At 39.8% G+C, this 25209-nt stretch overlaps 1 protein-coding gene across 1 annotated transcript; it reads left to right on the top strand.

The window, feature by feature from the left end:
• Positions 1–74: 74 nt before the first annotated feature.
• Positions 75–22223, top strand: ABHD15 (abhydrolase domain containing 15). The gene is made up of 2 exons (XM_053704588.1): positions 75–996; positions 21495–22223. Exons 1-2 carry the CDS (start codon positions 137–139, stop codon positions 22009–22011), a joined length of 1377 nt encoding a protein of 458 aa, XP_053560563.1. The 5' UTR covers positions 75–136; the 3' UTR covers positions 22012–22223.
• The last annotated feature ends 2986 nt before the right edge of the window (positions 22224–25209 follow it).

Raw genomic sequence — 25209 nt, forward strand, 5'->3', positions numbered from 1 at the left:
CAGAGTCACTCATGAAATTGCTAAACCTTTAAATAAATAAATCATTTGCTAAGTAAGAAAGACAGAAAAAAAGGTTTGTACTGCAGAAATATTCTAGGAAAACAAAGCTGAAAAAATATCTTGTGCAGCGAAGAAAATGTTTTCATTGTTAGTCATTTGCTGGATAACCGTTCTTGGCTTTACAATGGTCTTTGGATGGCTTGCTAAGAGATTCTTCTCTTCTTCTAGTGTAAGACATTCAAGCATAAGGGACGATGAAGCAGAAGATAGTTTTGGAGATGTCTTTAAAAACACATGGCAGTCTCTTCCTGAGGGTTATCAGTTCATTTGCAAACCCTCTGCTCTTGCCAATTGGTTGCTTAAAGATATCCAGCATTTGTCACAAATTGAGTCAAAAAAATGGCTTTGGAGGACTTGGCCACATCTTCAAACTGCTATTCAACACTTATTCCCAGCTGATAGGACACTAGAACTAGCTAGGGACTATCTGCAGCTGGCTGATGGTGGTATAATCGCCTTGGATTGGGTAGTGGGACCAAGGATAGCTCCTAAACTAAGAAGAGGCACTAACTCTATAAGTAGTCCTCCACTAGTCCTGGTAATACCCAATCCATTTGGAAAGCTTACAAGGAACATCCAGCAGTTTTGTATACAGGCATCAGAACAAGGCTACTACCCAGTTATTTTTAATAGGCGGGGGCAGAATGACTGCCCATTGGTTACTCTAAAATTCCAGGCCTTTGGTGAGTCTGCAGATCTGAAAGAAGCTGTCACTTATGTTCGCTTCAAGCATCCTTCCTCCTTGCTATTTATGGTTAGTGAAGGGCTTGGATCAGGGCTCCTGCTTTCCTATTTGGGGGAATGTGGTTCATCTAGTTATGTCACAGCAGCATCCTGTATTTCCCCTGTATTCCGTTGCCAGAAGTGGTTTGAGACTGGTCTGCCCTGGCTGTATGAATGGGTTTTGCTCCTCTATCAGAAGATGATCATCAGCAGGTAGGGATAACAATTGTAGATAAAATATTCAGTTTTCAATACTAAAATATTTTAAATGAACATTTATTTTTGCATTTCTATCAAATGTTCTAGATTTTTTTTTTCAGTTCAAATACTTATTTTCTTACTGTACATTTTTAGAAAGATGTGATTTATTTTTTTTATAAACATGACACAGATTTAGTTGTCATATTTGGTATATAACAGTTTTTTAAATTTGTAATCACTGTTGTTTATTAATAATTTTGTCTGGCTTAAATTAGGAATAAAGCATTATAGCTTTTAAGCAACATTTATTTCCCTCTGATAACTTGTTGATAAAGTAAACATATAGGATTGTTTAAAAAGATAGATAATCCCTTTATTACCTATTCCCCAGTTTTGCATGACCAACATGGTTATATTAATACACTTTTTACCTCTGTGATTGCCTTGTTTCTAAGCATCTGCAGACTGCTCCCTTATTTCAGTTCTTTTCACAGACATGCATTTTAGCCAATCAGAGCTGACTCTTAGGTAACTCCACAGGAGGGAGCACAATGCTATCTATATGTCACGCATGAACTAGGGCAGTCTAGCCGTGATAAAATGTAAAAATGCACTGAGATAAGAGGCAACCTTCAAGGACTTAGAAATTAGCATATGAGCCTACCTTTGTTTAGCTTTCAACAAAGAATACCAAGAGAACAGACAATTTGATGATACAAGTAAATTGGAAAGTTGTTTAAAATTGCATGCCCTATATGAATCATGAAAGTTTACTTTTGACTAGACTATCCCTTTAAAATTGGGATCTGGGGCGCGATCCGATATATGGCGTAGTTTTCGGCGCAAGCGAGGGAACCCACGCCACCCGTAATTTCACCTCGCACATCGGGCTATCCAATATACGGCGCCATCAGATGCTAAAGTGGCGTAAGTAGGACAAACTGGCGTTGTTCCGAAAACTGTGCAAATACACATTTTAGTCGTCTCAAGTACTTACGCCAATGTTTTGTTCACGTAAAGTCTCAATAAAGTGTAGTTTTATGCAAATTTGGCTAAGGCTCATAAAAATTACCCGCGACTCCATCTAAAACTGTGCAACGTAATTACGCTATTCAAAACTCATATATAAACCCATGCGCAGCCGCCATTTTCTTCAGTGTGTTTGGATGGTTCGTTGAGCTACAGCACACTACAGTGAGTTTAGGATTAGTAAGAGTAGTGAGAGAGGCGCAGCATGATAGTTAGTTAAGTCTGATTTTTGTTTGGGTAAGCTTGTACATTTACTTACACTTATTTTTACATATTGCACACATATTGCATACATACATATACAAAATACAAAACACTTTTTATTTCTAACACCTCACACATTTTATTTCAATTTTACAGTGTGATAGGCTGAGTGTTTGGTTGTGATTGTGTGTGATTGAACTGGGAGTGAGTGTGAGTGTGTGAGTGTGTGTAGTGTGAGGATGGCAGGGAGAGGTAGGGCGGAGGGGAGGAGGGGAGCGGAGTTGCAGGGAGAGGAGTATTGTAGCCGACAGGAGGAGCAGCGGGGTCCCCGTCAGGGAGTTAGTGGAGTGGGGAGAGGGAGAGTTAGAAGGGATGATGGGAGGGGAGATGCCCAGAGACCAGGCACACTTAGAAGAGGGACAGAGGGTGCAAATGGGGACAGAAGGGGGGAGGAGGGAGAGGATAGGGAGGAACCCACACCAGGGACATCCCAGGGAGGAAGCCAGGTGGCCACAGAGGAGGAGCGCATGAGATGCCCAAACTTCTCATTTGATGAGAATGTTGCGCTAGTCCAGGCCATCATGGACAACCACACTGCCCTCTTTGGCCAGGAGAAGGGCAAAGGCGTTGCCCAAAGGCGTAAGGCAGGATGGTTTGCGGTAGAGGATGCTGTAAACAGTGTGGCCCCGCAGAGCAGGACTGTCGAGGGACTTAAAAAAAGGTGGAACGATTGCAAGAGGCGGGTGAAAGAGAAGATAGGCCAGGAAGCCATGCAACAGAGGGGAACAGGCGGTGTTCCACCCTTGGAAGCAGAATACAACGTCTGGCAGGAGATGATACGCAGGTCCTTGAATATCACAGCAGTCCGTGGACTTCCAGGGGCTCGTGACTCAGGGGTTGCAACCACAGCACCTCATGCTGGTGAGTAACATCCCACACACCAGTATGATATGTATTTGAGATATAACATCCTTTAATGTCACACATTCATGTACACAGTGAGGAGCATGGTATTTGGCCTACTAACAAAAACATCTACAATTATATTTGACATTAATGCTTCTTAGCACAGTGCAATTCATGATATGAGGTGGAATAGAGCAATACTAACATGTCTCAGAGTAACACAGGCCACAAGCCACATGTAGAGTTTTCAGTAAATGGACACTATAGCCATCACAATACTTTTAGCTCAGAAAGCAGGTTCTGTGCCTACATCAGGCTAAAGTAAATTGTGTGACCATAGTGTCACTTAAAGAACACATTTTCTCCATCACTGACATGTACACATAACTATTGTATGAAACACATACCTGTATACTGTGCAGATTAAAATCCCTCATATCACAAATCACATTGTGCACATGCATGTTGTACAGTTTGACATGAGAATGAGTATTGTCCCTAGCATGTATCAATGTATATTGTATGCCCACATGGACATATATATGACTGTACTAATCCCTATCATCATTTGACTCCTCCACAGAACCTCCTGTCACCAGGCTGCAAACAGGCATGCCGCCACCTCCACCACCACCACCAGTCACAGGCATGCAGCCACCTCCAACACCAGTCATAGCCATGCAGCCACCTCCACCACCAGTCTTCAGGCAACAACATGGACAGTATGCTCCCAGGCATCAGCAGGGTTGGATTGCCTCCGTTGAGGACCCAGAAGTGATGCCACCACCATTGGCATACGACCCCTGGCAAGATACCTGGCCTGAGGAATATCCTTTTGGCTTTGAGGGTGAGCCAAGTCAGCCATGAAGGGTTCATGCCTTTTACCCCCCCCCCCCCACCAACACAATATCAGGCCAGTCATGGCTTTCCCACACAGGGGATGTCGCAAGATATGCAAACTGGACAGGCTGAGTGGTCACACACTAGTCGTCAATGGGACTACCAATCCAGCCTGAGAGCTCCACCATCCGTTTCCCTTGGGAGAGCTCCACCATCCACTTCCCTTGGGAGAGCTCCACCATCCTCAGATGAGCATATAGCTGAAGTTGTCCCTGAAGCACCAGCAGCTGAAGTTATCCATGAAGCAGATGCAGCTGAAGTTGTCCATGAAGCAGATGCAGCTGAAGTTGTCCATGATGCACCAGCAGCTGAAGTTGTCCCTGAAGCACCAGCAGCTGAAGTTGTCCATGATGCACCAGCAGAACCTGCACCTAGAATCACTGCTGCTCAAGAGTCTGTAGACCCACTGTATTCTCCCCTGGGCAAGGAATACATTTCACTCCAGAGGAGGCTCATAACAAGCTGCGAGAGCATTCAAAGAGGCCAACAGAGGTTTCATAAGAGCCAAGAGAGGTTACTCAAGCGTAGCATCGAGCTGCAGAGGGACATTGCAGCATCATTAAATGGAATTGTACAAAATCAGTCTCAGATGATGAGAATCCAGTCTGATATGCAGATACAGATGGACAATAGATGGCGGGAACAAAATGAACTCTTGGGTGTGTTGTTTGAGTACTTCACACACCAGCAGAACACTGCCTCCAGCCTTTAATCTGTGGCCAGCACTCCAGCAGAACCATCTGAAGCTTCCCAAACCAGGAGAACCAGGAAATCCACTCCAGTCACCTCTGCCCCCTCATCCAAGAAGCCGAGAAAAAAAAAACATTCTTATAGTTCACTATAAATCTTGTCCTCTGTTATTTACCATATAATTGTCATCCACATCCATGTGAGGGGTGTTTTAGTACACTAATATTGTTTAAACATATAATAAGGCCTGTGTGGAAATGGCCCAAAAAAAAGATAATATTATCCTGTGTCTGACATATTCTTGTACTATAACTCACATCCACAATAGTTGTTTATGAAGGGTACATATAGTAATATTCACTTCTAAGATGCAAATCAATGTATCTCACATCCAATATAAATGGACACATTGGTATATATAGTAGTGATGTTACTGATAGGGTGGGCATTATCAGGTGTTTTAAGTCTGCAGGTGAGAGGTTGTGGTGTCTGTGATTGGTTTGACACAATTGCAAAGAGGCAGCCTTCAAGAAGGTGTTAGAAATGATCATATGAGCCATCCTAGGTTTTGCTTTCAACTAAGAATACCAAGAGAACAAAGCAAGTGTTATAATTAAATCTGAAAGTAGTTTGAAATAACATGCCCTATTTAAAAGAAGAAGGTTTTCTTTGGACTTGACTGTCCCTTTATATATTTTTGCATCAGTGCCAAGCTGTGTTAGCATTAGAATAAATTACACTCCAGTGGGTTCTAAAGAGATGAAGGTAATCCAGTTTAAAGTAAATAAGCAAGTATATGTCCACAATGTGATAAAGTACCTACAAGCTCAATCCATTTGATTATGTTGTGGCTTGAAACAATTTCAAATACACAAATAAACCTTAAAAAAGCAATATCATAGTATACTGTCCCTTTAACCTTGAGATGCTGCTTAAATGTATGTGTTTGTTAAGGCTTCCAGGGAGTTACGTTGTTTTTTTTAGTCAGTGCAAGGGCACTTGTTATTGTTTGCTGAAAGGTTTATCTAGGGAAGTTCATGAGCAGCAGAGAAACTAGGTTCTAGCTGTTGATTGGTGGCTGCATATATATATATATTTAATGTGATTGGCTCACCCATGTGTTCAGTTAGAAACTAGTAGTGCATTGCTGCTCTTTCAACAAATGATACCAGGAGAATGAAACATTAGATAATAGAAGTACATTAGAAAGTTGTTTAAAATTGTATTATCTAGAAAATTGCATGCTCTAGGTAGGAGGTTCCGGTGGAGGAGGAGCTCAACAGGTGTTGCTGAGCTCACAGCTCCAGCCACGCACACACACTGGCGGTGGTTTGTTCTGCGCGCCTGCCCCAAGCCCTGGGGCTGTTTGTAAGGACAGCTTGGAAAAAGCAGCTCTGGAACCCTTTACCAGTGGCCCGCCATCCCACTGGTCCATGTTAATTATTTAAATACCTGGACTTAACTCTTTCACATCATTTGACCTATCCAGCCCAACACGCTACCTGTGCTCCCTGCTTCTGGTTATATCTCCCTTTCCCCTCAAACTGAACCCTGCCTCTCTGCTCAAGTTCAAACCTTTTCCCCCTCACTCCGCCTGTAGCCCCCGCCAGGAAAACTTCAGGATCCTCGACTGTACCGCATCTACCTAAACCTTACCTGTTGCCTCGTTGGAAGTACTCCCTCTGCAGTCCTGTGGCTTGGCACCCGCCTCTCTCCCTCCCCCACCGGTGCTGCGCGGGAGGGAGCTGGGCTAGGTCTCGGACTGGGGATCTGGTGCTGGAGCCGTCTTCTTCCGGCTGACGCCGGTGTCTGATGCAGCCCTCTTGCTCCCCTCCCACCAATGCTGCATGAGGGGAGCTGAGTGCAATCTTCGACCAGGGCTGAGGAGTAGGAGGTGCTGGAGGTGGTCTCGTGTCATCCTGCAGGGACCTGGATATCGTCGGCGAACACGGCGGGTGGCCAGGCGGAGGTAAGGGGTGAGTTTATCTGAATTCTTCTTCCATTGTACTGTGGGCCAAGCATTACTTCTGGAAATTCAAAGAGGCTCCTAAGGAATAAGGCCATATTCGATAAAGATTAACTGATCATAGGCAGAGATGGGTAGGAGGAGGAAGGGGGGAGAAAAAGAGAAAGAAAAAGGCTGTTGGTGAATGGGCTGGAGGTCTATTAAGTGGGACATTCTGAGACACTAAATTGATCAGAGTATTTATCACTACTATACGAAGACACTCAGCAAACTTTCTTGTTTCTTATCTTGGCACCATAACTATGGATTAAAAATATGCAAAGGGCCAATTTGAACCGAAGAAGAGATTAAGAACAAAAGGACTCTTTATCTGTGAATACATGTTTAGACATTAACAACCTGATTATGCTGTCTTACTCTCTCCTTCTCTGATACAAAAGTTTCAAAATCTGATATTATCAGCTGATTATGTTGCACTTTTTGTTTATATAATTTTGTCTAGCCCTGTCAGATTATGTGCATACTTATTGTTAGGGGTAATATGAACCTGACTGCAGCCATCTTGTTCCCCGCAGCCATCTTGTGATGATTAGCATCCATTTTGTAATAATTAGACTTTATTATAGCAGTTATTATGTAGTGAGAAATATGCTGATGTTAGTAAAATTGTATTAGTATTACTGGCCTTGTAGAAGGTTCCTGGCAAGGTGCCTGGAAGTCTGTTATCTAGGTAAGATGGCCAAACGACCTTGCTTTAGGCTGAAATATGCGCACAGATATATTTTTGCTACTGTCATAAGAAACACTCCTTCATACTCCTCTTTTTCTCATGTATTTTTGTAAGCTTCTTTTGTTCATGAAATATGGTACGAGATGACGTGGTCCTAACGTGTCATTCCCTTAACCCTGTATGTTACTATAAGAAAGGCTTGCACTGTGAAATAAACAGAATTGGCTTTCGATCATAATGCTGCGTGGTCTGAGTCATTCTAAGGGGCCCTTATCAGGTAATCTACATATGCCTCAGGTGGTACACTAGGCCCCAGGCTTTGGCCTGCACTGACACTTACCCCCTGAAGGGGACACCTAACAGTTTTGGCGTCAGTTTGTGGGATTCGCAGTGTGTAAGTATGAGTGCATGCAAAAATAAATTGCTTCAGTTTGATGGTTCTTTAATGTATTAGTTATATTTTACTAAGGTTGGGCCATTAAGGTTTAAATCTAATCTTACTAACTAATACTGCTGCTGACTCTTTGAAAGGTCTATGTTTTAGCTAGCACAGCTGCAAAAGCAAAATTTACCTGGATTACCTGAGTTTTTTTCTTTTCCCTGCGTTCTTGTTTTTTTTTCTTTTTCCCTTCACTATAACTCTGCCCTGTGTTTAGTAAAAGGAAATAATACGGATATAGGTAGTAACCCCTTGGTCTACCTGCAGTAATCAATACTTTAATGCTACAACAGTAAACAGGGTCAATCTCCCCTATTTCCTTTTTTTTTAGAATAAAATACCTCTAACTAAGCTCTCAGATATTAAAGAAGTGCTTGAGTCAGTATTACCTGCTTACATCTACCACTTATTACCAATTAGAGGATGAAAGCTCTTGATTTCAGTATACTGAAAGGTACTGAGTCATAAGAAAATAAATATATGCTCAGCATTGAGCAATATCTGTTAGACTTAAAACCCTGGAAAGATACTCTGTCTCAGCTGTTCTGAACTAAAGCTAAAATTACAATAAGAGCATAGATAACTGACCTGTTATTGCTAAAGAGGTGCTTTACCAACTTATAGCTGTTATTATCTTTTCAAGTATTTTAAACCCAGCGATTAAAAATACTAAGGCCTTCATACCTTAGAAAAGCGAGCAAATAAGTAATATATAGGGCTGACTTGAATCTATCTATCTTAAACGCCCCTTTTTTTTTTTTTTTTTGAAATATTGACAAATTAAGCCACATATTTGCAACAAACCACTTAACTTGCACGCAAGTTAATTAGGGTATCACAAGTCACAGCCCGACACAGAATTGGCGCATTTCTTAGCGCCCACCCCACTGACTCTCTTTTTGGGATCCTGAGTTACCTCTCCTCTCTAACCCACCCTTTCCCTTCTTGAAACCACAAGCAATACAACTGGACAATCCCGCATAAAGGCATCACCTTAGAATTGGTGTAATCACAAGCTCCTTCACGGCTCGATCACTTCCCACGGGCCACCCATCTTTTCCCCACCTTGCCCCCCCCCCCCCCTGCATTTCCATTTTTTTTTCCCCTTTTCTCTCTCACCTCCCCTATACACTGGCACAGACCACTTAACTTGTACGCAAGTTAAATAGGGTAATAGGGTATCACAACTCACAGTCCGCACACAGAATTGGCGTATATTCTACCGCCTATCTCACTGACTCCCCTCCTGGGGTCCCGATCTACCTATCCTTCTAATTCACCCCTTCTCTTCTTGAAACCACAAGTAACACAATTGGACAAACCCACATAAAAGACACCACCTCAGAATTACTGCAATCACAAGTTCTTTCACGGCTCAATCGCCTCCCACGGGCCACCCACCCTCCCCCCACCCCGTCCCCCTCCCCCTGTATCTCCTATTCCCGTCCTTTCCTCTTTTTTTTGTTTTTTTCTCTCTCTCTCTCTTCTATAGAGTAGTATATGGATAAATTTCTTGGTATCTCTTCTAAAGCATCCTCACCAGGAATGGCAGGTAGACAAAGAGATAAGAAATCTAAAAACACACAGGACTCTGTAGCTGATATTCAATCAACTTTATTAAGTGCAGCCACACCCGAAGTACTAAATGTCCAAAACTTAGTTGCCAGCATCTCCAACGCCCTCTCTCCCAAATTTGACGCTCTGAGGATGGAAATTAAGCAGGATATTTCCTCTTTATCACAGGAAATTAGACAATTCTCCTCAAGAATGCAGGAGGTCGAGCAGAGAGTATCTGATTTGGAAGACACGGTAGTAGTACAAGCCACTAGGTTGGACAGCATCAGTAGCAGCAATCAAAAAATCCTTATGAGACTAGAAGACCTAGAAGTAGTAGTAGAAGAAACAACATCAGAATAATAGGTCTCCCAGAGGAGAAACAATATGAGGACCTAGCCCTCTTTGTTTCTGACACACTAAAGACAGCTCTCAAACTCTATGGCCCTAACACCTTTGATCCAGAATTCTGGAATAGAATTCAAACCAAACTTCTCTTGTACAATCAGGGGCTTTCAATTATAGGCGGCGATTTCAATATGGCACCGCATTGCCCGCTAGATAGACTTAGAGAACCCATGAAGCAGAAAAAACAGAAAAAGGATAATTTAGAATCTAAAATGTTTAAGAAAATAAAACAAAACCTAGCATTATATGATATCTGGAGAAGTCAGAATCCAGATACTCAGGAATTCACGTGCCTTTCAAAAGCGCACAAAACTTTGTCTCGAATAGATCTATTTCTTGTAGATGAGCGCTTGGGTTCTCTGAGGGCGCAAGCAGGAATCGCCCCTATATTGCTATCAGATCATGCTCCTATTACTCTAGACATTAAGCTTGAACAATCAAGATTCAAATCTTCGCGTTTTTTTCTCTCCATATTATCTAGCGACGGATATGAAATTTAAAACCCATATTAGATCTAAATTTGAGGAATATCTCCGGTTTAATTCAGAATATATCGAACGTCCAGAACTGTTCTGGGAAGCCGCTAAAGCGGTCCTTAGAGGTGAAATCTTAGCTTACAACATAGCCTTGACCAAGAAACTGAAGGTAAGGGAGAGAGAGATACAAAAAGCACTAACTAACACATATAATAAATTCATGTTACACAAGAATGCTTTAAATTGGTCTAAGTATGTGCAGGCTAAGGGATCCCGGGACACATTTATTTTGACTCGACAAACACAAAAGGAATTAAAAACCCAGGCTAAATTATACAGATTTGGGAACAAATCTGGAAAGATGCTCGCCAGAATGGTCAACAATGAAAAAAAGCAATCTCACATCGAAGAACTCCTAGAGAAGGGTGAGCAAATCCTAAACTCGGATAAAATCACATCCACATTGGTGAAATATTACCAAGATCTATATTCCTGTAAAGGCTATGATTATGATAAGGCTATGGAGTTCTGGAATATGATCGAAAGCCCCTCATTGACGGATGACGACATCAGTAGGCTTAACTCCCCTATATCAGTGCAAGAACTAACTGAGGCAATCTCTGGTCTTCCCACTAATAAGGCAGCAGGTCCGGATGGCCTACCTAGTGAATTTTACAAAATACTTTCTCTAGAAATTTCTCCATATTTAATAAATTTATATAATGATTTTTACATGAATGGTAAACCAGTTACTGCCTTATTCTCGGGATCTCACACGACTCTGATTCTTAAGGAAGGGAAGGATCCAAGGCTTAAAGAATCTTATAGGCCAATAGCCTTACTCAATTCAGATTATAAGATTCTCACCTCCATTTTAGCAGCTAGACTACAGCAAATACTACCACAGGTAATCCATCCGGACCAAGCGGGCTTCATGAATGGACGGAACTCCTCGGCAAAAATAAGGGAACTATTACTTACATTGGAATATTTGGAAAAGGCCCGTCAGACAGGAGGGGGGAGAGAGGAAATGCTTGGAGCACCGGACATGGCTATTCTTTCCATTGACGCAGAAAAAGCGTTTGACTCTGTTACTTTCAAGCATCTTAATACATCCCTGATAAAATTTGGAATTAAGGGCAAATTCCCTGAATTTGTGGAGAATCTTTATAAATGCTCAGCTACACGCCTGATCATTAATGGCATGGTATCCCCATCAATAACCCTGGAAAGGGGAACTCGCCAGGGGTGTCCGCTCTCCCCTCTCTTGTTCAATGTGGCTATTGAGCCTTTGGCAATCATGGTACGACAAAACCTGGAAGGAATTAAGATTTCAAACCACGAAATGAAAATTGGTCTATATGCAGACGATGTATTATTGTACATATCTAACACTAAAATTAACATTCCAAAACTTATGCAGATAATAGACCATTTTGGTACCTTTTCAGGATACAAAATAAACACATCTAAGTCAGAAATTCTCTGGATCCGTAGAGATAAAGACTCTTGTATAGAAAACCCTTTCAAGAGAATAACAGATTCATTTAAATATTTGGGAATAAATATTCCGGTGAATGCCGATAAATTATACAAACTTAACATACCTCCTATTATTAGGCAAATCAAAGAGAAACTGAGAATCTGGCACACACTTCCTCTCTCAGTTTCGGGTCGAGTGGCAGTGTTTAAGATGGTTCTTCTCCCGAAACTGCTATACATACTTCTGAATGTCCCAGTAATTCTTTACGAAAAGGATGTAAGATTAATCAATAGCTTAATCAGTCAATTTCTTTGGCAAGGGAAAAAAAGCATGAATTTCCCTCAATAAACTCTCTCTTCCATGCGACTCCGGAGGTATGGCACTGCCAGATATTAGAGCATACAACCTCAGCTCCTTGGCACGAATAGCGAGTGGCTGGATCTTATCTAAGGATTATATTTTAAATAACCATCTTGAAACTAATATCTGTGATCCTTACCTTCCCTTAGCACTTCTACACTCCTCTCCTAAAGAGTTACCTCCAGAAATTAAAAGACTTAAATCTATCTCCAACCCTATCAAGGCCTGGTGGAAAATATCAAAGCTTTTGTCTCTTAATCCTAAGATTTCAAAATATCTCACCTTGATAGGGAACCCAAAGTTTCAACCTGGCCTGCAATCTGAGGTTTTCAATAGGTGGCACAATAACGGACTAAATAAACTGATTGATAGATGGTGATGGAAAAACCATTAAAACATTTGAAAAATTAAAAGGGGAATATAAGTTACTTAACAAAGATTTCTTTGCGTACTTTCAGATAAGGCATTTCTTATTGGAAACAACTAGAGAGGTAGGATGGTCTTGGAAATTAGGTAAACTTGAAAATTGGCTCACACTCATGACTGTTGATCGGATGTCTATCTCTGTGTGTTATCATCTTCTGGGTATTAGCAGGGGTAACCAGAATTTAGCAAGACTTGCTTTAACATGGACTTCATTGTCAGAACATAATAGGGTAGACCCAAAAACAATGCAACACTCTATAAGCAAAGTGAAAAAAAATAACTCTTTCAGCTACCTGGCGGGAAGCACATATCAAAATTCTTCATAGGGCATATTTTACTCCGGAAACGGGTCGCAGGGTTCATAATTCAGGCTTTGATAAATGCCCCAAGTGTTCACTCCCAGCAGCCAATTTAGAACACATGTTTTGGTTTTGCCCAAAAGTAAGAAACACTTGGTGTAAGTTAGAATATTGGCTGAATAAGGTGTTGAAAATCCCCCCCGTAACTTTTACTCTATATCAAATTATACTATGTAAGGATAACCTAAGTAAACGTCACCCCAATGATAACCTGATCTCTATCTCGATATTAGCTACTAGATACCTAATATGTAAAAAATGGAAAATATGCTCAGTGCCTAGCGTATCCGAAATCCAGAACTGTCTAAAAAAACAATGCCTACTAGAACAAAAAGATACAGACATAGATAATGAAGAGGACATAAGAAATTTCTTCAACAAATGGGCAGTATATATCAAATCACTCTCTGAAAACGAAAAAGAATATATGATTTTCCCTTTTCAAAACTTAGAACTAATCTTACTAGGCATCTGGTAGTAGGGGGACGGAGGGAGATGAGAGAGAGGTGATTATTTTTTCCTTTTTTTTTTTTTTTCTTTGTTTTGTTTGTTTTTGTGTTTAGGTGTTTTACATAAAATTATAAAATCCCAACATAAGGTGATATAAGGTAATAATGTTTACCTTTTTTTCTCTTGATGAAAAGCAAATTCTCCCCGGAGTAGAGGGAGGGCCAGAGGTCATTTAATATAACTTGCTTTTTTTTTCTCTCCCCTCATTTTTTCGGGTTGAAACTGTCTAAATTTTTAGATGAGGATGATTTTGTTTCTTCATTTGTTCTTATTGTTTTTTCCTTTTCTCTTGAAATAAGTCAAGATCAGACTATTGTATAATATTACTTTTCTTGTTGGTTAATAAAGAATTGTTATAAAAAAAATTGTATTATCTATCTGAATCATGAAAGAAAAAATTTGGGTTTCATTTCCCTTTAAGCTGAATTTTTAAGTAACAGTGCATGCTTGACATTAAAGGGACAGTCTACAGTCTGTTTTAAAAGATAGATAATCCCTTTATTACCCATTGCCCAGTTTTGCATAACCAACACATTTATATTAATATACTTTTAACCTCTGTGATTATTTTGTATCTAAGCCTCTGCAAACTGCCCCTTTATTCCAGTTCTTTTGACAGACTTGCAGTTTAGCCAATCAGTGCCTGCTCCCAGATAACTTCAAGAGCACAGTGTTATCTATATGAAATACATGAACTAACACCCTCTAGTGGTGAAAAACTGTTAAAATGCATTCTGAAAAGAGGTGGCCTTCAAGGTCTAAGAAATTAGCATATGAACCGCCTAGGTTAAGCTTTCAACTAAGAATACCAAGAGAACAAAGCAAAATTGGTGATAAAAGTAAATTGGAAAATTGTTTAAAATTACATGCTCTATCTGAATCATGAAAGTTTATTTTGGCCTAGACTAACCCTTTAAGGAATGGGCAACTTAAAATGAAGGTAAATTAAATGTTTTCAAAATTGTCATATTTATTCTTATTCTTATTATTCTTATTATTAGTTATTTGTAGAGCCCAACATCTATGTGCCATCCCCACCAATAATGCAATCATTATTATGGATGAGTGCATTTAACGTCATCCTTATAAAAACAAAAATAGGTGGGGGATTCAAGATTATGTAAGTTTCTCAATATAATCTAAAATAATTATTGATATTTAAAAAAAAGAAAAAATCTGCACAGATTTTCTCACATTTTAACATTATGTTTAAAACAATAGTTTATCCTTTACTATCACTTTAAAAACATAAAATAATGCATTACTGGAAGTGGAATAATATTTTTTTTTTTTTTTTTTAACAAAGAAGTATTAGAAGAGAAGGTGAGATACTAATAACTACTGGAACAGTGCAATGCAGTAAAGCACAATAAGATACTAAGGGGCCGATTTATTAAAGTGCGGACGGACATGATATGATGTAGCGTATCATGTCCGCCGCACATCAATAATTGCCGACAGCATATGCTGTCGGCATTTCTAATTGCACAAGCAGTTCTTGTGAACTGCTTGTGCAATGCCGCCCCCTGCAGATTCACGGCCAATCGGCCGCTAGCAGGGGGGGGGGGTCAATCAGCCCGATCGTATAGGATCGGGCGGATTGATGTCCGTGGCCTCAGAGCAGGCAGACAAGTTATGGAGCTGCGGTGCAAATCAGTCAGAGGCTCCACACCTGACTTTCAAAATGAATATCACAAGCCAAGAAGACAGCAGCACTCACCAGATCTTCCAAATTCACATGTTTATTGCCACACCAAGGTCACGGTGTCTTGTTTACACACCTTGTTATTGCAAAAAGATCTGGTGAGTGCTTCTGTCTTTTTGGGTTGTGATACTAATAACTATTAACTGACAATTAGTGAAATATCCCCTAATATATTATTTACAGTTTCTCCACAGATAAAATAACACTAGCAAAAGTAAGAAGAAGAAAAAAGAAATCTTAAAGTGTATAGCTTGAAGTTGGAGGAGAGTAGGGAAAGGTATTGTATTTTATAATCTGTTAGATATGTTAACAAAGGAAGCACAGTTCTTTTCAACTCATACACCTAGATTTAGAGTTTTGCGTTAGAAGGGGTGCGTTAGCTACGCGTGTCTTTTTTCCCAAGCACCTTTTAAATAACGCTGGTATTTAGAGTTCTCTGAAGGGCTGCGTAAGGCTCCAAAAAGGGAGCGTAGAGCATAATTTACCGCCACTGCAACTCTAAATACCAGCGTTGCTTACGGACGCGGCCAGCTTAAAAAACGTGCTTGTGCACAATATCCCCATAGGAAACAATGGGGCAGTTTGAGCTGAAAAAAAAACCTGCAAAAAAGCAGCGTTCATCTCCTAACGCAGCCCCATTGTTTCCTTTGGGGAAACACTTCCTAACAGGCCCATTTATCAAAGGGCTTGCGGACCTGATCCGACACTGTGGATCAGGTCCGCAAGACCTCGCTAAATGCGGAGAGCAATACACTCTCCGCATTTAACATTGCACCAGCAGCTCACAAGTGCTGCTGGTGCAACGCCGCCTCCTGCTGACTCGCGGCCAATCGGCCACCAGCAGGTAGGTGTCAATCAACCCGATCGTATTCGATCGAGTTGATTTCCGGTGATTCCTGTCCGCCTGCTCAGAGCAGACGGACAGGGTTATGGAGCAGCGGTCTTTGTGACCGCTGCTTCATAAGTTGTGTTTCTGGGGAGTCTGAAGACTCGCCAGCAACACGGCCCTTCAAGCTCTGTATGGAGCTTGATAAATGGGCCTGTAAGTCTGCACCTAACACCCTAACATGTACCCCAAGTCTAAACACCCCTAACCTTACACTTATTAACCTCTAATCTGCCGCCCCCGCTATCGCTGACCCCTGCATTTTATTATTAACCCTAATCTGCCACTCCGTACACCGCCGCAACCTACATTATAGCTATGTACCCCTAATCTGCTGCCCCTAACATCGCCGACCCCTATATTTATTACCCCCTAATCTTCCCCCCCAATGTCGCCGCTACCTACCTACACTTCTTAACCCCTAATCTGCCGACTGGACCTCGCCACCACTATAATAAATGTATTAACCCCTAATCCGCCTCACTCCCGCCTCAAAAACCCTATAATAAATAGAATTAACCCCTAATCTGCCCTCCCTAACATCGCCGACACCTAACTTCAAGTATTAACCCCTAATCTGCCTCTCCGCTACTATAATAAATGTATTAACCCCTAAAGCTAACACCCCCCTAAGTTAAATATATTTATTTAATATATATATATATATATATTTTTTTATCTAACGAAATAAATTAACTCTTATTAAATAAATTAATCCTATTTAAAGCTAAATACTTACCTGTAAAATAAACCCTAATATAGCTACAATATAACGAATAATTATATTGTAGCTATTTTAGGATTTATATTTATTTTACAGGCAACTTTGTATTTATTTTAACTAGGTACAATAGCTATTAAATAGTTAATAACTATTTAATAGCTACCTAGTTAAAATAATTACAAAATTACCTGTAAAATAAATCCTAATCTAAGTTACAATTAAACCCAATACTACACTATCAATAAATTAATTAACTAAACTAAATTACAAAAAAACAAACACTAAATTACAAAAAATAAAAAAAGATTACAAGAATTTTAAACTAATTACACCTACTCTAAGCCCCCTAAAAAAATAACAAAGCCCCCCAAAATAAAAAAAATGCCCTACCCTATTCTAAAATAAAAAGTTAACAGCTGATTGGAACAGCCAATAGAATGCAATCTCAATCTGATTGGCTGATTGGATCAGCCAATCGGATTTAACTTGAATCTGATTGGCTGAGTCAATCAGCCAATCAGATTTTTCCTACCTTAATTCCGATTGGCTGATAGAATACTATCAGCCAATCGGAATTCGAGGGACGCCATCTTGGATGACGTCACTTAAAGGAACCTTCATTCGTCTGGAGTCGCCGGAAGAAGAGGATGGATCTGCGTCGGCTGCTTCAAGATGGTCCGCCGGATGGATGAAGATAGAAGACGCCGCCTGGATGATGAACATGTCTACCGGTCCGGATGTCCTCTTCTTGCCGGATAGGATGAAGACTTCGGACCCTCTTCTGGACCTCTTCTTGCTGGATAGGATGAAGACTTCGGACCCTCTTCTGGACGGATCGGTGATACCCGGCGTGGTGAAGATAAGGTAGGGAGATCTTCAGGGGCTTAGTGCTAGGTTTTTTAAGGGGTGTTTAGGTTAGATTAGGGGTATATGGGTGGTGGGTTGTAATGTTGCGGGGGGGTATTGTATGTTTATTTAAATGCAAAAGAGCTATTTTCTTTGGGGCATGCCCCGCAAAAGACACTTTTAAGGGCTGGTAAGGTAAAAGAGCTGTTAACTTTTTATTTTAGAATAGGATAGGGCATTTTTTTATTTTGGGGGGCTGTGTTATTTTTTTAGGGGCTTAGAGTAGGTGTAATTAGTTTAAAATTCTTGTAATCTTTTTTTATTTTTTGTAATTTAGTGTTTGTTTTTTGTAATTTAGTTTAGTTGATTTAATTGTAGATAATTGTAGATAGTTTAGTTAATTAATTTATTGATAGTGTAGTGTTAGGTTTAATTGTAACTTAGGTTAGGATTTATTTTACAGGTAATTTTGTAATTATTTAAACTAGGTAGCTATTAAATAGTTATTAACTATTTAATAGCTATTGTACCTAGTTAAAATAAATACAAAGTTGCCTGTAAAATAAATATAAATCCTAAAATAGCTACAATATAATTATTCGTTATATTGTAGCTATATTAGGGTTTATTTTACAGGTAAGTATTTAGATTTTAATAGGATTAATTTATTTAATAAGAGTTAATTTATTTTGTTAGATAAAAATTATATTTAACTTAGGGGGGTGTTAGTGTTAGGGTTAGACTTAGCTTTAGGGGTTAATACATTTATTATAGTAGCAGGGAGGTCCGGTCGGCAGATTAGGGGTTAATACTTGAAGTTAGGTGTCGGCGATGTTAGGGAGGGCAGATTAGGGATTAATATTATTTATTATAGGGTTTTTGAGGCGGGAGTGAGGCGGTTTAGGGGTTAATACATTTATTATAGTGGCGGCGAGGTCCAGTCGGCAGATTAGGGGTTAAGAAGTGTAGGTAGGTAGCGGCGACGTTGGGGGGGGCAGATTAGGGGGTAATAAATATAATATAGGGGTCGGCGATGTTAGGGGCAGCAGATTAGGGGTACATAGGGATAATGTAGGTTGCGGCGGTGTGCGTTCGGCAGATTAGGGGTTAAACATTTTTATTATAGTGGCGGCGATGTGGGGGGACCTCGGTTTAGGGGTACATAGGTAGTTTGTGGGTGTTAGTGTACTTTAGAGCACAGTAGTTAAGAGCTTTATAAACCAGCGTTAGCCCATAAAGCTCTTAACTCCTGACTTTTTTCTGCGGCTGGAGTTTTGTCGTTAGAGTTCTAACGCTCACTTCAGCCAAGACTCTAAATACCAGCGTTAGAAAGATCCCATTGAAAAGATAGGATACGCAATTGACGTAAGGGGATCTGCGGTATGGAAAAGTTGCGGCTGGAAAGTGAGCGTTAGACCCTTTCCTGACTGACTCTAAATACCAGCGGGCGGCCAAAACCAGCGTTAGGACCCCCTAACGCTGGTTTGGATGGCTAACGCAGAACTCTAAATCTAGGCGATAGGATCTTGTGTTACTTTTTTTTGCCATAGTTAAAAGCACATTAGACAAAGTGTAAACTTTTAGAGCCTGTAAAGCAATGGGAGCTGCAATGTTGTAACTTAGGTTACCTTCTCTGCTGGGGCCAATTAGGGACCTTTATAAATAGGTAAATAGAGTGTGCAGCCAATAGCTGTGTGGAATATAACATTGTTCAGCACTTTTATTTCTAACTGGAATTGAAAAGCTCACAATTACACTCAACTGAGACTGCCCTTACCAAGTTTACTAACTATCTTCTCTCTGCAAAAAATATTGGCCACTACTCTATACTCATCTTACTCGACCTCTCAGCTGCCTTCGACACAGTTGACCACCCCCTCCTCCTACAGACCCATAGCTCTTTTGGCCCCTCTAACACTGCTCTTTCCTGGATTCACTCCTATCTTTCTCACAGGTCTTTTTCTGTGTCATTTGCCGGCGACTCCTCCTCTCCTATGCCTCAGTCTGTTGGAGTACCTCAAGGATCTGTTCTGGGTCCTCTACTCTTCTCCATCTATACTTCTTCGCTGGGTAAACTTATCAACAGTTATGGCTTCAAATATCACCTCTATGCTGATGACACCCAGATCTACCTCTCCACCCCTGCTCTCTCTCCCGCTGTCCTTTCTCATGTCAGCGACTGCTTATCTGGTATTTCTTCCTGGATGGCCTCTTACCACCTAAAGATTAACATGTCCAAAACTGAGCTCCTTCTTATCCCCCCCCTCAAGCTCTACACCGACTTCTGACTTCTCTATCCCTGTTGGCGGCATCAACATTTCCCCATCGCCCCAAGTCCGCTACCTCGGAGTCACACTTGACTCAAATCTATCCTTCGTCCCTCATATCCAATCGCTTTCTACATCCTGCCGCAACCATCTATGCAATATTTCCAAAATCCGCCCTTTTCTGAGCACTGACACCACAAAGCAAATAATCCACTCCCTTGTTATCTCCCAACTTGACTACTGCAATAACCTACTCGCTGGCCTTCCTCTTTCCCGCCTCTCCCCCCTTCAATCCATCCTAAATGCCTCTGCCAGGCTGATCCACCTTTCCCGTCAATCTGTATCTGCTGCACCTCTCTGCGAGTCCCTTCATTGGCTCCCCATTCACAGCAGAATTAAATTCAAAATTCTCACCCTTGCATACAAAGCACTCACCAACACTGCTCCCCTCTAACTATCCTCTCTAATCAACAAGTATACTCCAGCACGCCCACTAAGATCCGATAATGACCTGCTCCTTGCATCTGCAACTATCACCTCCTCTCATGCTAGACTGCAGGACTTCTGTCGTGCAGCATCTACCCTCTGGAACACTCTCCCTCGTGCTGTCAGGCTTTGCCCTAATCTGTCTTCCTTTAAATGTTCCCTGAAGACTTTTCTGTTCAGGGAAGCCTACCACCCAACTCAAAAATAAATTAATTTCACTTACCTAACATTTCCCGCATCTAACTCTGTATTAACATCTTTCTCAATCTTGAAGTCCTCACCTCCCTGTTTCTTAACCTCCTACCCTTCTAGATTGTAAGTTCCCACGGGAATAGGGCCCTCAATCCCTCCTGTATGTGTTTGTAAATTGTGTCCTGTCTCTTACAAGTCTTGTATTGTTTTATTTAAATTAATTGTATCCATGGACAGCGCTGCGGAATATGTTGGCGCTTCATAAATAAAGTATAATAATAATAATAATAATAATTACAGAATGGAATTATAGGAAAAGGGGACAAAATAAATAATAAAAGCATATTGCAGAGTTTTTCTTTTATATATATATATATATATATATATATATATATATATATATAGCTTATCATTTTATATTACCATCTCAAAGTGTTAAATATTCCTTTAAAGGCACAGTTTCAGCCCTTTTTAATATTGTAATCATGATGAATTTTGCATTTCAAATGTTGTATCTTTTAGGGGCAAACCTGTCCTCAGGACTCCCTAAACAGGCCACATTTTAAGGATATCTGAACTGGAGCACAGGTGAAAGAATAAGCCGATTAGTAAACATAATAATTTTACCTGCTCTCATCCAAGGTAATCGTGAAAACCTGGCCTGTTGGAGAGGCTTGAGGGCAGGTTTGAAAACCAGTGCTGTAGGTTGATGGGACGGAACAAGTTAAAATTTGTTTAATCAGGTAAAGGAATGTGTAAGGCAACTGGTTTTACATGTTCATTAAGATTTTTTTTTTAATTCACTTTAAAACTAACCTAACTTGGATAACTATATGCATTTACATAAAAAATATTGTTGCATAATCCATACTGATCCTACAGTCACTTAGCATAACATTTTACATGTATGCCTACAAGTTAGTATTGTTTCATACAGTAACTGTATCTGTTCTATTTGTTGCAGATACTCTACAGTCCTGGCTGAAGTTTTACCTATGAACAAGCTTTTCAATAGCTGTTCACTGAAAGAATTCAACGAAATCCTTTTTTGCCAGTTTAAAAACGAGAAGACCAGTTGGGATAATTATTGGGACCGTAATGACCCCCTGAGGGATGTGGATGAGGTTGCTATTCCTGTATTGTGTATCTGTAGCTTTGATGACCCAATACGAGGCCTACCAGAAACCACTCTTCCTATTGAACTTTTCCGAACTAACCCCTATTTTTTTCTTCTTTTGACACATTATGGAGGTCACTGTGGCTTCCTTACTGACTCACCTAAAGCAGTCAGTCATGAGGTTACTTTAAATTATTTTAGATCTGTTACAGAGTTTTTTCGAGCTGAAGAAAAAGCAAAAGGATTTTTTAGGCATCGAGGTTCAATTATAATTAACAGACGCAGAAGAGGAACCTTGCAAAAACGTGATTTATTGGTCAACACAGATGAAATGTTCAGCTGGAAAAGGTCTTATACACGGTGACCCTAGACAGAAAGCTTGGTATTCAAATAGTAAATATGTTGTTATCAGTTGTATAGTAGTTAACATAAAATGTATCATAAAAGTAAAATACAGAGGAATACAGCAATAATTACCCTATTATCTGCCCCATTTTCTCATGTTTTATTTTGTATGGTGGGAATAAAGTTAAACATTTGAGTGTCTAGCTATTTAAAAATATAGATACCCACAGAAGTTTTAAACATATATCCATCTCCTTAGGTAAAGATAACAGCAGAGGTCCACATATGTTCTTTCAAAGAACATATGTGGACCTCTGCTGATATCTTTACCTAAGGAGGTGGATATATGTTTAAACTTCTGTGGGTATCTATATACCCCGTTCTTTGGTCATCTACTTCCAAGATGTAATGTATATTCTTGTATATATAGGGCTAGATTACAACAGTATATACAATGATTAGTACAGCAACTCAGGAGTGCAGTGCACATGAAGACAGGGTCCTGCCAAGTCTCCCCAATTCCAATGGTAGATATATATTTGTCCACAGCACTGTATCTTTCAAAATATTTTATTCTCTGTACATAACAGGTATACAAACAGCGACATTTCGAGTGTTGCCACTCTTACTCATGCTAGTTACAAACTATCAATTACAACAATTTAAAACCCTCAGTTTGGCGCCAACCACTCCACTAGGTGGATCTGCTGCCCTCTTCTGTCCATTTGTAATAATACATTAAAAACATTACATGATAATATGTAACCAAAATTTAACTATAATGTTAGCTTACACACAGCCTGAGGTAAAACAAATATCTTCATACCTCAAGGATACAGGAGATTTCTTAAATAAGGCCAAAGATCTATATTTTGAATCTGAAAAATTCCTATTATATACAATGGATGTATAGAGCCTTTACACGGCCATTAAACATGAAATAGGGATAGGAATAATTTAAAAAGTGTGTAAATTAAATAAAAAATGCTCAGCACTACAGGTTGAATTTATAGAAGATTTACTGAGGCTTATTCTCTATTGGAATCACTTTATGTTCCAGGATGACTGGTATATTCAAATTAAGGGTACTGCAATGGGGACCAACGTTGCCCCATCATATGCCAATCTATTCATGAATGAGAGGAGAGAATAATCTATGAAAATGATAAATTTAGAAAATATGGCGCCACCTGGTGGCGATTCATAGATTATGTATTTGGCATATGGTGGGGCAGCGTTGAGTCCCTGTTGGAATTTGTGAAAGAAATCAATGGGGCAGTCCCTGGACTAGAATTTACAGCAGAGTGGAGTGAGGAGACAGTGACCTTTTTGGACACTAAAGTAATCAAAGAAGGAAGAAAGTTAACTTTTGATATTTATAGCAAGGAGACAGACAGGAACACATTATTAGATTATAGAAGTTTCCATCCTAAGGGGTTACTGAACTCATTACCAAAGAGTCAACTATTAAGAGTAGACAGAATAGTCACTAACCCAGATATTAAAGAAATCAGACTTAGAGAGATGCAGCAAAAATTCCTAGATAGAGGATATCCCAAGAAAATTGTTGATAAACACATAGATAAAGTAAGGTCTAAGGAACTAAATTTGGTTAAAAGAAAAACAGACGATAAATTGGTTTTGGTTACCCAATATAGTCCAGCAAGTGAAGAGGTAAAACGTATTGTAAATAGACATTGGCACGTTTTGAGCGAATGCAATAAAGACATAGAAATATTTAAAAATCCACCATTAATGGCTTATAAAAGAGTAAGAAATTTGAAAGATCAGCTAACTCACACAGATGTTGGCTCAAAGAAGTGTGAGAGACAGGCATTTATTGGCAATAAAAGTAGAGGTTCTTTCCCATGCCTGGGCTGCATGAGCTGTCACTCTATTATAAAAGGTAAATATTTCTATCACCCAAGAAATGGGAAAAGATATGAGATAAGAGATTACTATACATGTGAGTCCAAATATGTAATCTATCTCATAAAATGTTCCTGTTCTCTGATCTACATAGGGGAGACTAACCGTATGATCAGAGACAGAATATGTCAGCATCGCTCAAACATAAGGTGCAAGAATACTGAAGCCCCTGTGTCCCATCATTTCCTAAAATGTGGCCACCAGATAAGCCAATTAAGGTGGCAAGTGATTGATAGTGTGGGTCCACAGAGAAATGGAGGTGACAGAGAAAAGATATTGAAACAAAAGGAAATGTTTTGGATCTTTGAAATGGGAAGCATGGAGCCATATGGGCTTAATAGGGACTTTGATTGGTCTATTTTTCTGTAAAAACCACATCTTTTATCAATAAGATTACAAAAGTCTCTATTGTCTATATCATAATTCTTCACTTTATATAGTGCAATTCTTCACTTATTATAGTACAATTCTTTACTGTTTAGCATAATACACTACTGTTTAAAGTACAACCTTGGGAAATTACTGCCTAAAGTATAATCTTGTGAGAAATCAGTGGAACAAATTTAAAATATGATCCTATAAAAATGTGAACAGGAAAAACAAAAGATATGAAAAGAAATAACCTGTGTGTAAGCTAACATTATAGTTACATTTTGGTTACATATTATCATGTAATGTTTTTAATGTATTATTACAAATGGACAGAAGAGGGCAGCAGATCCACCTAGTGGAGTGGTTGGCGCCAAACTGAGGGTTTTAAATTGTTGTAATTGATAGTTTGTAACTAGCATGAGTAAGAGTGGCAACACTCGAAACGTCGCTGTTTGTATACCTGTCATGTACAGAGAATAAAATATTTTGAAAGATACAGTGCTGTGGACAAATATATATCTACCATAGGGCTAGATTACAAGTGGAGTGCTAAATATTGCTTGCGTGCAAGCAATATTAGTGCTCCACTTTGTAATACCAGCGCACGTCACGATAATGTGCACTGGTATTACAAGTAAATCGCAATGCGAACTCAAGCTCCCATTCGCATTGCTAGGAAGCATTTCGCTCACGAGAGAGCGTTTCCATAGGCTCCTATGGGAGCCTTGTTGTGATGCCATCAGAGGGGTAAGTAGCACAGCTTTTTTAAATATATACAGTATCTCACAAAAGTGAGTACACCCCTCACATTTTTGTAAATATTTTATTATATCTTTTCATGTGACAACACTGAAGAAATTACACTTTGCTACAATGTCAAGTAGTGAGTGTACAGCCTGTATAACAGTGACAATTT

The sequence above is a fragment of the Bombina bombina genome, chromosome 3, assembly GCF_027579735.1.
Source record: "Bombina bombina isolate aBomBom1 chromosome 3, aBomBom1.pri, whole genome shotgun sequence".
NCBI lineage: Eukaryota > Metazoa > Chordata > Amphibia > Anura > Bombinatoridae > Bombina > Bombina bombina.

What these genes read in the sequence shown, in the direction of transcription:
- ABHD15 (XM_053704588.1), top strand. Translation starts at nt 137, where the DNA reads ATGTTTTCATTGTTAGTCATTTGCTGGATAACCGTTCTTGGCTTTACA. An exon ending in CAGAAGATGATCATCAGCAG is followed by an intron (nt 997 to 21,494) that starts GTAGGGATAACA and finishes TATTTGTTGCAG; the next exon opens with ATACTCTACAGTCCTGGCTG.